Source organism: Aspergillus chevalieri, chromosome 2 (genome assembly GCF_016861735.1).
Source record: "Aspergillus chevalieri M1 DNA, chromosome 2, nearly complete sequence".
In the NCBI taxonomy this organism is placed as follows: domain Eukaryota; kingdom Fungi; phylum Ascomycota; class Eurotiomycetes; order Eurotiales; family Aspergillaceae; genus Aspergillus; species Aspergillus chevalieri.
The window spans coordinates 3,334,521-3,350,603 of NC_057363.1; the positions used below are offsets into that span (position 1 = coordinate 3,334,521).

At 49.9% G+C, this 16,083-nt stretch overlaps 6 protein-coding genes across 6 annotated transcripts; all 6 read left to right on the plus strand.

The window, feature by feature from the left end:
• Nucleotides 1-305: 305 nt before the first annotated feature.
• Nucleotides 306-1,922, plus strand: ACHE_21179S (Gfo/Idh/MocA family protein; the record flags this gene model as incomplete). The annotated part of the gene is made up of 1 exon (XM_043275234.1): nt 306-1,922. One exon carries the CDS (start codon nt 306-308, stop codon nt 1,920-1,922), a length of 1,617 nt encoding a protein of 538 aa, XP_043134243.1.
• Nucleotides 1,923-2,365: 443 nt separating this feature from the next.
• Nucleotides 2,366-3,370, plus strand: ACHE_21180S (dihydrodipicolinate synthase family protein; the record flags this gene model as incomplete). The annotated part of the gene is made up of 1 exon (XM_043275235.1): nt 2,366-3,370. One exon carries the CDS (start codon nt 2,366-2,368, stop codon nt 3,368-3,370), a length of 1,005 nt encoding a protein of 334 aa, XP_043134244.1.
• A 644-nt stretch (nt 3,371-4,014) lies between these two features.
• ACHE_21181S (uncharacterized protein) lies at nt 4,015-4,396 on the plus strand (the record flags this gene model as incomplete). Its single annotated transcript, XM_043275236.1, has 2 exons — nt 4,015-4,034; nt 4,114-4,396. 2 exons carry the CDS (start codon nt 4,015-4,017, stop codon nt 4,394-4,396), a joined length of 303 nt encoding a protein of 100 aa, XP_043134245.1.
• A 1,667-nt stretch (nt 4,397-6,063) lies between these two features.
• Nucleotides 6,064-8,209, plus strand: ACHE_21182S (F-box/WD repeat-containing protein; the record flags this gene model as incomplete). Its single annotated transcript, XM_043275237.1, has 2 exons — nt 6,064-7,133; nt 7,237-8,209. 2 exons carry the CDS (start codon nt 6,064-6,066, stop codon nt 8,207-8,209), a joined length of 2,043 nt encoding a protein of 680 aa, XP_043134246.1.
• Nucleotides 8,210-8,824: 615 nt separating this feature from the next.
• Nucleotides 8,825-9,901, plus strand: eb1 (microtubule-binding protein BIM1; the record flags this gene model as incomplete). Its single annotated transcript, XM_043275238.1, has 5 exons — nt 8,825-8,838; nt 8,918-8,989; nt 9,163-9,197; nt 9,268-9,345; nt 9,414-9,901. The coding sequence occupies 5 exons, from the start codon at nt 8,825-8,827 to the stop codon at nt 9,899-9,901; spliced, it is 687 nt and encodes a 228-aa protein (XP_043134247.1).
• A 2,401-nt stretch (nt 9,902-12,302) lies between these two features.
• Nucleotides 12,303-13,865, plus strand: ACHE_21184S (uncharacterized protein; the record flags this gene model as incomplete). The annotated part of the gene is made up of 1 exon (XM_043275239.1): nt 12,303-13,865. The coding sequence occupies one exon, from the start codon at nt 12,303-12,305 to the stop codon at nt 13,863-13,865; it is 1,563 nt and encodes a 520-aa protein (XP_043134248.1).
• Between the last annotated feature and the right edge of the window lie 2,218 nt (nt 13,866-16,083).

Consider the following 16,083-nt stretch of genomic DNA (forward strand, 5'->3'; position numbering starts at 1 on the left):
CCAATAAATTCTCCAGATCAGTAAATTCAAAGTTAAAACGTCCATGGTTATAAATGCCTTTCCCTTTTGGTACCACTTTGAAGCTCTATCTGGCTCAACCAATCACGGGAGGGGCATTCTTCATCTTTCTCAGGTTGCACTGACAGCTCGATGACCTGAACACAAGCTCTGTGAAGATAAATACTGCCTTTCTGGCATCTCTTCTGAGAATCTTTCAACTTTTTGATACCCCTATTTTACATCTTCAACCCATTCTCTCCCATTCTTGACAGACAGCGCCTTATCTTATCCCCCGCATTCCGGCAATGAAAGAACCACAACCTCCCATAAGTCACCTTTCCCCACTGACGAGCACAATATCACCATCACCAAGACACATCCGGTTTATCGTCCTCGGAGCTGGCTCACGCGGAACAGCCTACGGCCAAGCCGTCACAACCGCAACAACAGGCCACATCCACGCCGTCGCAGAACCGCACCCTTTCAAACGGCGAGAATTCGGCCGCAACTTTATCTGGGGTGATGGGAAACCGCAGGATGGACAGGAATTTGAGGACTGGAGGGAGTGGGTAAGGTGGGAGGTAAAACGGCGGAATGGTGGTAGCAACGGTATCACGGCTGAAGGGGTTGATGGGGTCTTCATCTGCACTCTGGATGATCAGCATATTGAGATCCTCCATGCCGTTGCGCAATTCAAGGATCTGCATATCCTATGTGAGAAACCGTTGGCACTGTCACTTCAGGATTGTCTTTCTGTCTACCGCTCGCTTAAACCTACTACGGATGGTGGTGACAGGAACACCATCTTTTCAATCGGCCATGTTCTGCGTTACAGTCCACATAACATTCTCCTTCGCAAACTACTTCTCGTCGACCGGGTGATTGGGGACATTGTTTCGTTAGAACACTGCGAGCCTGTTGGGTGGTGGCACTTCTCACATAGTTATGTCCGCGGGAATTGGCGACGGGAAACTGCCAATGGTGATGGTTCGTTGTTAACCAAATCGTGTCATGATGTTGATTTTATCCTTTGGTTGCTTTGCTCGCCGCCTGAGACGCCTACTTCTGCGTCGAAATCTGCATATCACCATCCGCGCACGATCACTTCCACTGGTTCATTGACGCAATTTAACCCTCGTCGCAAACCACGAAAGGCTGGCAACGCAACAAATTGTCTCTCCTGTACGGCAGAGAAAGAATGTAACTATAGTGCTCTCAAGATCTACCGTGACATGCATCTCTCCCACGGCGATATCGACTGGCCGGTGAACATCGTCTGTCCAGACATCGAAGATACCTACCGTACCTCCGGCGCAGAAGCAGCAGACAAAGCCCTTCTGTTCCGGTTACAACAAGACTATAACAAAGAAACAGACAGCGGTGACAAGATCGCCTCGAAAACATGGTACGGCCGCTGCGTCTACGAATCCGATAATAATGTCTGCGATGACCAAGTTGTCACCATCACCTGGGCCGACGAACCCTCCTCATCATCTACTGCCTCAATGAATGCCAAAACAGCACTCTTCCACATGATAGCCCCCACCGAAAAACAATGCCAACGCCGGGGCCGCGTCTACGGCACCCACGGCGAAATCTCCTACGACAGCCGCACAATCACCATCTACGACTTTGCAACTCAGTCCGAATCAGCCATCGAGGTTCCCCGTCAACCACCAGAGGAGGAAAAGGCACATGGGGGCGGGGACTATGGGCTTGCGAGGAGTTTTGTACTAGCTGTAGATGCGGTTGTTAATCAGGGGATGAGTGTTGGGGAGGCGCAGGCGAGGTTTGTTGGGTGTACACTTGAGGAGGTGGTTAGGAGTCATGCGGTTGTTTTTGCTGCTGAGGAGGCGAGGAGGGAGGAGAGGGTCGTTAGGTGGAAGGAGTGGTGGAGGGAGAGGCTTGCTTTGACGGAGTAGCTTCTTGTTATTGGAACGATTATGAAAGTTTTAATCATGTGATGAACTTTATGAGAATGCTATCTAGTATCTACTAGTCTTATGATATTCATGTTAGTCGTAATATCAGTTCCAATGCTGCCGAAAAACCCTAAATTGCCTCATACACAGGCCCGGAACTAGACATTCGAACCAAGACAAAGGATCATAACAGCGAACCATGTGACTGTTGCAATATGCCAGGCATCTACATATTAAAGAGAAAACATATTGCTAGCATGTACCTACGGAAGTACTATCCCGGCTAACAACCGGTAAGCCGGAGAACCTCCGATCTGGATCGGTATATGACAGCTTCACGACGGGTATATAAATAGCGCCAATCATCCGCCACTACAACGTTCTTTATCTATCTACAAGAATCTTCATCAATAACGATAAATCAAGCACAAAATCAGATCACCATGTCTTTCACTCCCCTCCGCCCAGGTGCCTACGCACCAACCCCAACCTTCTTCCACCCCGACACCGAAGACCTTGACACCCTAACCATCCGCCAACATGCCGTCCGCCTCGCCAAAGCCGGCCTCGTCGGCCTAGTAGCCATGGGCTCAAACGGCGAAGCCGTGCACCTAACCCGCGATGAGCGCAAAACCGTCATTCACGAAACCCGCTCCGCACTCATCGAAGCAGGTTTCCAAAATGTCCCCGTTATCGCCGGTGCCAGTGAGCAGAGCGTCCGGGGTACCATTGGACTGTGCAAAGAGTCCGCAGAATCAGGCGCTGAGTATGTCCTGATCATCCCGCCTAGTTACTACAAGGCTGCGACTGGGAATGACCAGTCTCTGTATGAGTTTTTCACGGCTGTTGCGGATGCTTCGCCGGTGCCGGTCATTTTGTATAATTACCCCGGTGCCGTTGCGGGGATTGATATGGATTCGGATCTTATTATCCGGATTTCGCAGCATCCTAATGTCGTTGGGACGAAGTTTACCTGTGCGAATACGGGTAAATTAACCCGTGTCTCTCATGCTCTTGATGCGATCACGGAATCTTCCCCGCTTGTCGCAGACAGACAGCGCCGTTCTACCAAGACAGCCGAGAACCACCGCTACGTCACCTTCGGCGGCATGGCGGATTTCACCCTCCAGACGTTGGTTTCTGGTGGTTCTGCTACTCTGGCCGGTGGTGCTAATGTGATTCCTCGTCTCTGTGTGCATGTGTTCAACCTCTGGAGTCAGGGTCGGTTGTCTGAGGCTGTCGAAGCGCAGGGGTTGTTGAGTCAGGCGGAGTGGGTGTTGACGAAGACTGCTATTCCCGGGACTAAGAGTGCGTTGCAGAGCTATTATGGGTACGGGGGGTTTGCGCGGAGACCGTTAGGACGGTTGAGTGACGAGCAGGTTAAGGCTGTGGAGGATGGGATTAGGGAGGCTATGGAGGTGGAAAGGAGCTTGCCTGATGTTGCATAGATATTTTATCCGTGTGTTTTACAGAGTGGTATAGTTTGAAGCCCTCATGTATTTCCATGGAAATACCCCAAGCATCATTTTATGCATTCCATTCACCACGTACCAGCTCAACCGATTCCCATATGCTGTCTTTCCTCGGCAACTTGAACCGCTGTTATGCCCTTATCATCTTTGATATCTGCCACCTCATACTCCAAGAGTAGTCGAACCATATCGACATCCCCTTTCCTCACTGCCAGACGTGAAACCGGCTCAGTTATCTGGCCCTTCTCTCGATCATTCTCCGGCCTAATCTCCGGTCCAACAAGTACCTCGCCAACCTTCCATACCCATGCCCAACAGCCCCCACAAGCAGATTCCTCCCCCTCAGATCAACTCCCCAATCCCCCAACGCAGCAACCGCATCCAAAGCCCCCCGATACAACCGAGCGATGTACGGAATATACAAGGACTGTCTAGAGGAGCTGAACCGTTGTGAAATTGTCCAAGGGTGTCGTTCGATGTCGTTCAAGCCAACCCGGAGGATCCGGAGACCGCTCTGCAGTATGTGGAGGAGCCCATGGAACATCTAACATTACCACCGTTTGATGAGATGCTCCTCAACTACCAGATGTTCGCGGACGTAGTTCCCAAGCAGCTCGCAGATGCCGCCAATGCCAATGTGGTGAGTCTCTCCCTCCGTTGCTGGACAATTCTACCACCAAGTCGATATTCTGATATTCTGACCGCCAATAGGGACTCAGTGGTCGTACTCTTCGACGGCTTCCTGTTCTATCATTGGTGCTCCACAACAACAGTATTCGGTGTGCCCATGTTCGAGAGGCATTGGCGGCTCTGCGGATGGGAATAGCGTCGGAGGTTCAGGCCAAGGAACAACCGCCGATGGAAAGAGCGGCGTATACCGTCCATAATGCAAATACGGATTCGCCCCGTTCGCCAACAAGAACGACAGAAACTCATGACTGTCGACTCTGCACCGCGAGAACTAGCGGCTTTCCCTTTTCGTCGTCAAAACTTCCTGTGTAGACGTGCGGGTTCCTTGCGATGAAGGCTGAGGATATGGGGATTGAACCTTGGTAGCAGGAGTAGCGGATTAATTCTTGGGAGAGGGGGGTTGAAGGGAAATGGTTGAAGAAGGTTTGTTAGGATGGGAGCATGGGCGTTGGGGTAGATTGTTTTGACGAGCATTACTTGAATTAGGGCTGGGGTGGGGGTGTAAGTGGTGAGGAGGGTCGTGAGGAGGTGGTTGTTGTCGGTTGGCGGCGTGGAGCGAGTTGGTCGTCTTCTGTTTGGTTCATGTTGGATGGGAGGTTGGCATGGATGCTTGTAAATATGGATGTTGGCAAGGGTAGAGAATGGACGTCTTAAGTATTCGTTAGAGGCTGTGTTACTCTACATCAGTTCGCCTACTTTGACAAGGCTGGTTTACAGTCAGCTTAGACAAAAAAGAATTGTAAAACATATACGTTTCCGAGTACATCGTCCGTGTCCCATACTTGGATATATACCCCCAACACATCTGCAAAAATATCACTTTATAAGTACGAAATAGTACTCGGTTTCAGTGATTGATTGATAACAGCAAAAGTGAAATTTGTACTTTCCTCTGAGAGACTAGTATGTACTTGCATTTGTCGATGTATGTCCTCATAATTCGGGATGCATCCCCACGGGGTTATCGGAAGCGGTGGAGATGCTGCAAAACATTGTTGATCGATAAGAGCAGCCGGAACTATGCAGTGAGACTGCAGATGAGCCATAGACCAGTATCTGCTGTCTGTCAATCGTTATCACGTCTTCACTGCTTTGCTGCCCTCTGGTCTGTTCAAATCCCTCCGCGAAGGCTCCTCGCATTCGGAGTCCCGAGAAAGGAGAGAAAGTTCTCCAGCAACCAGAACCAACAGTTCCATGGATCTTGTGAAGCCTGAATTTCCGCCTTTATTCACGGATGTTTTAGACTTTCCTTGACCCGGGAAATGCTTGTCCAGGGGCGCAATGAGATCTGGTTCCGAATGGGCAAATTTGCTTTTTGCCTCTTAGAATTATTATGATCACAGTTTCGCCCCCTGGACGGAGCATTCGAGCACTTGTACATATACCTCCATGCAGATATTCTTATAGACCACAGCAAAGGAAAAGCGAGGCGAGAAAATATCGAGAGTCTATCACTGGTCATTTCCGATCGTCCACCGCCCGCGATCTATCAGATTCAGGACTCTCTTGTCGCCCTCCTTAATCATTAGTTGCTCTGACAGCCGTTGTTTAGCGTCGTTTCTTTGCCTCGTTAGCATTCCTTGATTTTGTTTATTATTCTTTCTTTTCCCATATTCTGTACAGTCGCTTTGCTACACTGCTTGCTTGTTCTGCATTCTGTTTGTCGCATTCCGTCCTTTGCCTCCTATCCAGCCACCGGCCTCAGCTCAGCTCCTTCAACGCCAGCTCCTATTCCTCCTTTCCAGGAGCCAGAACGTGCCAGCTAGATAAAAACGAGGGAGCAAAAAAAAAAAAAAAGAAAGAAGAAGAAGAAACGAACACGCCGTCCCATTGCTATTTATTCTCCAAATCTCCGTTTGATCAGCTCGCCTCCGACCTCGCCCCCGATACCTCTCGATCAACTTACATTCCGTCTATAACCTGCCGATTCGTATCTGCATATCCCGTTACTGCTTTCATTGTTATTGCATCACGACGCCATGACCGCCCGAGACACCGCTACAATTGCCCCTCCCCGACGACGTCCCTCCATATCGTTCAGAAACCGACCCCGGACGGCCACCACTTCCGGCGCTCTGCCACCGAGCTTGGAACATCAGGAATGGAACGGCCTGGCGTTTCCGGAGGAGTATGACAACCAGGAGGAACAGGTGCCGGATGATACAAGTCAATCTGCAGAGGCAGTTCCACGCCGTCGGCCTTCGAGAAGCTTTTCCAATCTGCGCCACCCTGTGGATGGATTGCGCGCCCTGGGCCGTCGTTTGTCTGTCACCATCCGCAACAAGTCGTCCAAACAAACACTACAATCGCAATTTGACGATATCGACAGCGACGGTCGGTCGTATCATTTCTCAAGCAGCAGCTGGGATGCCCGGCCGAGGAATTCGTCTTTCAAGTACAGCATCAATCGTCGACCATCGCTCAACAGTGTTTCCGCTTTGCATAGTTTCTACGCCCCGACCGCATCTGTTCCTGCCCCGATCCCCGGCAATGGACTCGAGCCACCAATTCTCCCCAATGACATGGGCCCAGGTTCGGCGGCCCGCGCGGCGGCCGCCGCTCAGAATGAAATGGCAAGGGCGGAGCGAGATGCCGTCAAATCACGGGATGCCAAAATCACACTTGACTCGGAGAGTGGCATCGGTATCGATTTGCGCGATCGTACGGATGGTTCCGAGACGGAATTGGCTGTCGTACGCCTCGACCCCGTGCGACATCTGCCTTCGGAGATCACATCGCAAGTCCTGTCGTATCTTGACCCGAAGTCGCTCATGCAGGCGGAGTTAGTTTCTCGGGCCTGGAATGAGCAGGCCATCTCACGACACGTTTGGAGACATGTTTTCCGTCGCGCTTACAGACATCGTCGGCCCAGTGTCACTTCATCCAAGAAGAAACAGTCGGCTGGTCTTGGGAAGACCCTGCCAAATCAGAATTGGAAGAGGATGTTCCTTGTCCGGCGTGCGCTCGAACATCGGTGGAAGGAGGGTAAAGCAGCTGCCATTTATTTACATGGACACAAGGATAGTGTTTATTGTGCGCAATTTGATGAGTATGTTTTTTTTGCACCTCTCTTTTGTTCCCATTCCATCCCCACACGTTCCCTTCCCTGCACCTCTTACAGTTGCATGCAGCGATCGTCTGACTCCATGCAGGAACAAGATTATAACTGGTTCCCGCGATCGCACTATTCGCGTCTGGGATGCTCACTATCCTTGGCCTTGTTTGAAAATCATTGGTCCTCCACCAGGAGACGTTCCCGGTATTGGGCCTGTGAACAACCCTATCCAACAATCAGCGGGCAAGTCTCCGTTTCTCACTATCTGTCCACCGTCAACTTCCTCTGCTGGAATCGTCAGCCCCATGGAACAGCCATCAGATTACCATAGCGCTTCTATTCTGTGTCTTCAGTTCGATGATGAAATTATGGTTACTGGATCCTCCGATTATACATGCATTGTATGGGATATCAAGAACGATTACAAGCCGATCCGTCGCCTGGAGGGCCACCGGGCTGGCGTGTTGGACGTTTGTTTTGACGACCGCTTTGTCGTTTCCTGTTCGAAGGATACTACGATCTGTGTTTGGGATCGACACACGGGCGCCCTTGTGAAGAAGCTACTAGGTCATCGTGGACCAGTCAACGCGGTGCAACTACGGGGAGACCTTGTCGTATCTGCCAGCGGAGACGGGGTCGCCAAGCTATGGAACATCACATCTGGCCTTTGCATCAAAGAGTTCCCCAGCAAGGATCGGGGTCTGGCATGCGTGGAATTTAGCGATGATGCCCGAACTATCCTCACTGGCGGAAACGACCAGGTGATCTACCAATTCGATGCAAACTCTGGCGAGATGGTCAACGAGCTCAAGGGTCACGTTGGCCTGGTCCGCTCTCTGCATCTGGATAGTCTGAACCAACGCATCGTGAGTGGCAGCTACGACATGAGCGTCAAGGTCTTTGATGTCCAGTCCGGTGAATTGTCGATTGACCTGCCCGGCTGGACGACCAGCTGGATGCTGAGCGTGAAGTCGGATTATCGACGTATTGTCGCTACTAGCCAGGATTCCCGGGCCGTCATTATGGATTTCGGGTATGGACTGGATGGCATTGACTTGCTCGAGGAATGATCTGGGCCCTGTCTGCATTGTGTGTTTTCCTTCATTGTCCTTTCTTCTCTTTGATTTGCCTCTATTTACATCATTCTTGCTGGTTTGGAGTCATGCTTTGGGGAGTTGGCTTTTTCTTGGTTTTCTTAGAGCGATGATACATTTTTGGGTATATAGGGCGAGCGATTGATAGATTTGTGTATATATTATTGTTTATTCTTGAGTTTATTGGATAGACTCTGTACAGTATCTGGAAGCAAGCGTTGTGAATGGAAAGACCGTTGTTATTCTGCAGATCTATCGATTTCTACCCGATTGTGCATAGACACCTCAGGATCTAAGGCACCAGCCAGGCTGGCAGACGAGAGGCACCGTGTCCTCTGATTGGCTGGGTCGGACTTAGCGCCTCGTGGGTTTTGGCGACGCAGCAAAACAATCCTCTACTGCGATCTTCCCTCTCTGTCGCAAAACCGTCAACAAATCCTTTTGGGTTGCTGTGACTGCTGCCGACTCTTTTCTTTCCATTCCGTTTTGTCTTAATACTTTTCTCTCCCCTCCGCGAACTCTTGTATCCGTGAAGATCGAATTAGACACCGCTTTTACCCCACCACCACCACAACAAACACCACCGACAAGATGGGTGAATCCAGGTGAGATTTGACCTAGGAAAAGATGGGATCTATCGTGATTGTACTCTCTTGCTGACTGCGAGATCTCTCTGTCACTTAGACAAGAACTGCTCGCATGGCTCAACAACCTGTTGCAGCTGAACATTACCAAGATCGAGCAATGCGGAACCGGGTACGGATAAAAAAGCGTTCTCCCCCCTACCCCTTTTGAGCATGCATTTGTCCTGTATGGCGGAACACTGTTGGAATTTAGATTTGAGAGTGGTTGTGAGGCGGCGTGTGATGAGATTATTTTCTGGGAGTCGTCTGGAGGTGACCAGGGACTGACTTTGTGGCTTTCAACAGTGCTGCGCTATGTCAGATCTTTGACTCGATATTCAGTGAGTGGCTCTGATTCGATATGGTTTAATGCTATGCTTGGCGGCTTACTGACGGGCTGGTATCTTTTAGTGGATGTTCCCATGTCGCGTGTCAAGTTCAATGTCAACACTGAATATGCCTACCTACAGAACTTCAAGATCCTTCAAAGTACGTTGTCGTCTGATCCTTTGGTTTGCTTTGTTTGAACAACATGGATCTAAACTGTGCGGCTTTAGATGTTTTCGGAAAGCACCAAGTCGACAAGCCAATTCCCGTCCAGCAACTCTCGAAATGCCGTATGCAAGACAACCTCGAGTTCCTTCAGTGGACGAAGAAATACTGGGATCAGCACTATCCTGGTGGTGACTATGATGCCGTGGCTCGTCGCAAGGCTTCTGGTGCTCCTCCCGCCTCCGCCGGCTCTCGTTCTGGTGCGACTTCGCAAAGCTCTGCCCGTCGGGGTGTGACTCCTACCGCTGCTGGCCGCCCGCGCGTTGCTGCTGCTGGGGCCAGCGGTGCGGCAACTGCTGCCTTGCAACAGGAGATTGCGACCCAGAAGGAAGCAATTGGGGGTTTGGAGAAGGAGAGAGACTTTTACTTTGCTAAGCTCCGCGACATTGAGCTATTGTTGCAGAGCGCTATCGAGGCCGATCCGGACTTGGAGAAGGACGATGACTCCCTGGTCAAACACATCCAGGGCATCCTCTACTCGACAGAGGTATGAAGCGAGAACCCAGCACTACTCAACACCAGGACCTCGAACATGACACTGACCGGTTAACACAGGAGGGATTTGAGATTCCCGCCGAAGAGGAAGTGCCCGCTGATGAGTTGGAGACCTTTTAAGTTATGAGTGACAGCGATACATGTGTGTCCCTTTATTTTTAATACCCCCTCCTCCTGCGAAATGCGCCGATTTTGTATTGCTTCTACAAACATACAGCCTCCCTGTTTTGTATTTGGTTGAAGGGGTAAACCCGAGGGGGAAATCAATCCGGCGAGGCATACGCTCGTGCTGATATTTCTACGTATGCACCTGGAATTGTTTTGTGTACAGATTTGAAAGACTGGGAGGTTGGGATTGCTGTGGATGAATGGTTTTGGCTTGTGATATTGTATTCTCCAACCTGAGATGTGAATTCAGAAAGTTTCCATCGGGCTTCCATTTCTCCAATCTTCCATTCTCTTTCTCGGCCCAGGCGATCCGATCATGACGGGATATAAATAGGATTAATATATTCGTAGATTGTAGACCCAGCGGGTATAAACGACGAGTACTTGTATTTAGACAAGCATATCTCTTTGCGACAGACTAAATTGTTAGAGTTTAGATGCTATCAGGGGAAGGGAGAAGAATACCCAAACCATCACCATACCACCACCACCTCTCAACATGGCACTGACTCTTGAACTCCCCTGAATCTGACAGAAACCTGTTTCCCTTTTCTTGCTGTATTCAATAGTTCTGGCTGGTCCCTTGCTCGTTGCAATTGCATCGGACAAAGTACTGTCACAGCCTGTACGTGGTAATATTGCGGTAATCAATACCGTACCATTAATTAAACTGCAGCCACTCGCATCTCGCATACAGACCCACTAGGCCGGAACTAGTGTATGGCGCTAGTCCAGACAGGGACTAGTGTTGCCGACCTGACGCACTGACGACCGGGTCTGATATTGGCCAGACTCTTTTTATTTCTTTTCTTTCTTGCACTTTACGGTATTGTATGGTATGTCTTTGTACTGTATATAGGTACGGAGCACAAAAAGTGAAAGTTTAATTAGACAGTGCATGTACAAGCAAATATCCTCAGTTAAGAAAGACTGAACCATGGATATGACTTGGCTTATAATTTCTACTGACTCTGTAATTACTGCCCTGTATTTATTTTTAATCTAGCCTGCCCGCAGCTAGACTATATAGGGACTAGTGACGGGGACTAGCACCGTTAACGGATTTCCATTTCCTCTACGCGGCTCATCTCCTCTTCTCTTCTTTCACCTCCCTCTTACCTTGCCTTGTCTCTCCGACGTCTCTCGCTCTTTCCCCTTCCCTTCCTTTTTCTTTTTCCTTTCCTTCTTTTCTTTTTCTTTCGTTCTGTCCTGATTCAATTCGATTCGATTCGGAGGTCGCCCCGTTGCCTGACCCGGTGTGGAAAAAGTGGGCCAACCACCCCGTACGGAGAGTGAGGAACACAACAACTACACGAGCACCCAGTATCGAGTACGGCAATATTCAATCAATCCAGTTACTTATGGACAGAGCTATCTCGAGACGAACAAGAACCTCCCCAACCCATCGTCTACAAAAATAAAGCGTCGAGCCTCATACCCTAATCTCGCCAATTAATTCTCCGGTCCGGAACCAGGAACCAGCGTGGATCCTCGAGCTGCACATAAGGAGACAAAGTGGAGGGCAGAAAAGGAAATAGACAAGTCAAATTGCGCGTCCCAGTACGCCCGTTGATATTTTCTTTTTCTTTCACTTTTCGCAATTGCTTCGAGAATATCGTGGATCATCAACAGGATGGCTTAGTGTAGTTGGGAAGGGAACAAGACAGGACAGTTTTCCTTTTTTGCGGGGTTTTCTTTTCTTTTTTTTTCGGTTTCTCTTCTTTCATTCGTTTACGGTAGGTTTGATTGTTTAATCGGGTTTACTTGGGGCCACAGGCTAATTTGGTTATTCGGTGTTTAGTATCTTTTTGATCGATTTCGATGCTCTCGTTCTTTTGAATCATTCATTACTCGTTTTAGTCGGCTGTTGAGTGTCGGTTGACGTCCGCTCCTTGGTTCATTCGCATTGAGATTTGCCCGTGGATAAGCGACTTCCTTGTCTTCGCTCGATATACTACCGTCGTTCGTTTCTGACATCAGCCATCTACGTCAATCTCGTGATTCTCTCGCTCGCTACGCGTCCTTTCTACATTCGTTCCGGCACCCAAAACGGAAATATCCGTTTATCGCTCGTTATTCCATCTCGTTTGGACATTCCCTGAGTGTCGTGCAGGCAGACACTTTAAATATCTTTACTCTTACCTTTCAATTGCTTGGAAATCATTTATTGGACCGATTCAGTTGAGACTTTACAATTATAAACAAAATCGGTACACAGGCGGTCATACAGAATGGCCCACCATGGCATTGGCAGGAATCCTCGACTGACCAGGTTGATGAAGAAGCGGGGCCGCGTGGCGGCCCATAGCACTCCTATTATCGCACACCACCCAATCCCAACCGGCTCGGGCTCGGAAGACGGTCATGTGTCTGACCGCGCATCGCAGGATGATACAAGACGCGGCACCGGGCATGAGGGGGCTCCAATATTCGAAAAACATCAGGATATAGCCAGTTCTGAAGACCTCGCAAAAGTGTGGGCTACAGTGGTGAATGTGATCGATGACGATTCTTATACTTCCACACAGTCAGCAGAGGTGACGCTAGCCTCATCTCACGCATGGCTCGATGGATCCGCTACTGCATTTCCGGGATACACTTCCCTCACGGCGGATACGCCTAGTTTAACCAGCAGCTCGCAGTCGATGGCTTCTGCTGCGTCATCTGCTTACTCCGCCATGACCTCTCGTCCGCTGATTAATTCCTCCCTGCCTACCCCATCATCGACTTCTCTAACGCCTACCGCCAGTGCATCAGGATCAGGACTTTCGAGTTCGTTATCTTCAGCGACTACGAGTGCGAGTCTCGTTACTAGGTCAAGCACAAAAACTACCTCTTTACCCACTTCGTCTTCCAGTCCGTCCTTTTCCTCGTCATTCAGTTCCTCAACAACGTCCAGTACTACCACGACTTCCGATTCATCCAGTTATAGTGGTTGGGTTGGCGGTGGTTACGGAGGTGGAGGAGGATCTCAGACTGGCAGTGGACAAAATCCTACATCGACTGATACCGACCCGAATCAGAACTCTTCTGGCGCACCTGGGCCTGCTACCACGGGAAAGATCGTGGGTGGTGTAGTTGGTAGTGTGGCTGGTGCCGTGATGCTGGTGATCCTTGCTCTCTTTTTCTTGAAGCGTAGGGCAAGCATGCGTAAATCTCAGCAGGCTCTTCCGTCGACAGAAGGAGCTGGGACTGGGGCTGGAGGGAATGCAGCTGGAGGGGTTGGATCTGCTGGAATGACGTCGCGTCCTGATTCGCTATTGACAGCGACGTACTTTGCGCCGGCATTTATGAAGCGATGGAGGCAATCTACCATGACCACGAATACCGACAGCACGCTTGTATCCAGTGGTAGCGAGCGAGGATTCCAAAAGATTTCCGGTAGAAAGATCCCATCCGTGCTAACGCATGGCGGTGACGGTTTTGGAGGTGGATATGACACCGGGTCACCAACACTATCGGAACCAAGCATGACGACGGCAGTTCCTGGGTCGCCCGTGAATCCACGTTCACCTTTAACGCAACCCCCACCATCGACACCATTCGGCATGCCGTTGGACGTGAGTTATACTCGGGAAGCCGAAGAGAACGATTCGGCCATGTATATGCGTGCATCACCAGCCCGAACACCCGTTACAAGTACCGCCAGCATGTCATCTGTCAGCGCCCCAATAAACATACCCCGCCAATCCCATAGTTCGTTATCGCCCATCCCGCAACGACCGGATACATTAGGTCGAAGCCATCCAAGCTTCGACGGGAGTCGGGGAAGTCGGTTTACAGAAAGTTTGTGATGTTAGTTTGCTGGGCCATTGATATTAGCAATACTCGTTCTGCATCAGCCTTAGTGCTGCATTCTAGAGATATTCATCTCTACTAGAGCAGGGTAAGCTATCCCTGCGCCCCGACTGTCCCTCCCGGACAAGCACTCGGTTATGCCCATGTGCTGTCGCGCCGGTGCTGACATCGGTTGCCGTTCCCGGGACAGTTGTCGGAGATAAACAAATAGTGATCTCCGACTGTTGCTCACAGGGAATCATTTACTGATAGATCCCTGGCGAGCGTCCGGCTGCCGCTTACCATGTGTAATGTCTATACATTGCGATTCTTGTACTTTTTTTTTCTTCTTTACTTTTCTTTCTTATGGATACCCTGATTCCTTTATTTATGTACAGATATTCTTACTGTCCTTATTTATTTTCTTTATTCTGTGTCATTTCTTCTCGTATATTGGTGATGATTGCATTTTGGAGTTTGGGATACTCTGCTTGTCCGTGGATGAGTGCAGATAGTCCATGCACAGTGTAAATATGACTTGTCTGAAGAAACCCAAGCAGCCATCTCTAAGCCCTCATTGCGTAGGGCTACACGGTTGATTGACTTTATACTTTACCGCGTGCAGAAACGTGTTGATCGACAGCCGAAGACAGAAGGCTGATAAGCGACGATCGAAGTGGGGACCAAGACAGTGTAAATATAGCTAGCCACAACATCTCTCAACTTCACATCTTAAGTCACAGCTATCACAAGGAACCCAGCATACTCCGAAGAATTCGAGCAAAAGTTCCTCCACTTCAAACTAATCGAAGATTGGGACACCCAAGGAGTAATCCAGGGCAAGAAAAGACTCGAAGCTCTGCTCAACGGCGATGTGACCCCCACGACGCGGCTATGGCATTCCGCACAACAATCATCCAGAAAGCTCACATAAGTCTCCAATCTCTGCTAAGACGCCCAGACCCTCGACATCTCACCCCCGAAGAAGAGGCGCAGGGGATCCCTGGCATGCGCGCAATTGCACCGAATCCAAGCGGGGATCTTGAAGAGCTTATCCAGTGGATTGCACGGGTTGTGCTCTGCTTGCCCACCGTATCACCCGGATCAGAATCGGATTATTGAGTTCTTGACAGTGCTGAGGGTCTTGCCGAGGCAAGATGTACCGGATGGTGTTCCGCCGGAGGATTCGGACGAGCCCTATCCTACGATTACGTTATGGGCGTTTGAGAGTTGTGGGTGGTTAACGGAGGTTTTCCGTATCCCAGAGACATAAGATTGTATTATTGAAATTGAATATATATAAAATTCGATAACCAACATAGGGCTTCTTTAAAGCGTTCAGAGGCGCAGCTATTGATGTGGCATGCTCATCACGCACAAGCTCTTTCTTATGAACATGGTATTTCTTGGTGGAATTTGCCGATGTCGACTTTAGCAAGGCGCTCCTTTTCAGCCAGGACACTTCCTCAAAGTCGATCATGACAGCGCGGCCTGTGCATTCGCCTCAAAGAATGTTGCGCCACTCATCATCGCCATGGACGACCTCGTACGACCGGAGAGCTTTCACAAGCTTCTCCCGTTCATTGCTGAAAAAGGAAGCATTTTCTTGGTTTATGATGTTCTGAATGTGAACCCCAGCGCAGCTGAGAACCGTCATATGAGTCATAAGTTTACCATTATACCAATATGTAATGCCCGGGTTCAAGTGTCCAATGCAAACAGGAATCTGCTGGCCCTGCAAAGCACGTAGGCGACAGTAAGCGAAACCCTCTGTTTGCAGATCTTGTTCCTTGATGACAACAGTGTAGCCGTGCGACAGCAATAATGCCTTCAGCAACTAGCCTGTACGGCTGCATATATGAAGTTGTCCAAAGCCCTCCGTCCAATCCCGCAAAAGTAATCGTGGAGCCTCTGTATGAGCTCCCTTGGGCCGATTGAATGCTTTCCAGGACCATGTTCATTGGCGTTTGGACATTCTGGGTCTAAGTGACCCTGGTTGACCAGGCCACGGATGCATTTCATGGTACAATACTGATGACTTGTTTCTTGCTTTGTCGAACCTCTTGGACTGGATCAATGGTATTGTCCACTCCCCGATAACCCCTGACTTTGTCCGCTCTGTCCACCACGACCCGCTAGCCTGCGCGGGGCGGATGCAAACGATGGTGAGGGAAAATCATTATCGCTGTCATTACTGTCACTTGAGCTCCCCTCTAGTGCTCTGTGACCGGGCCG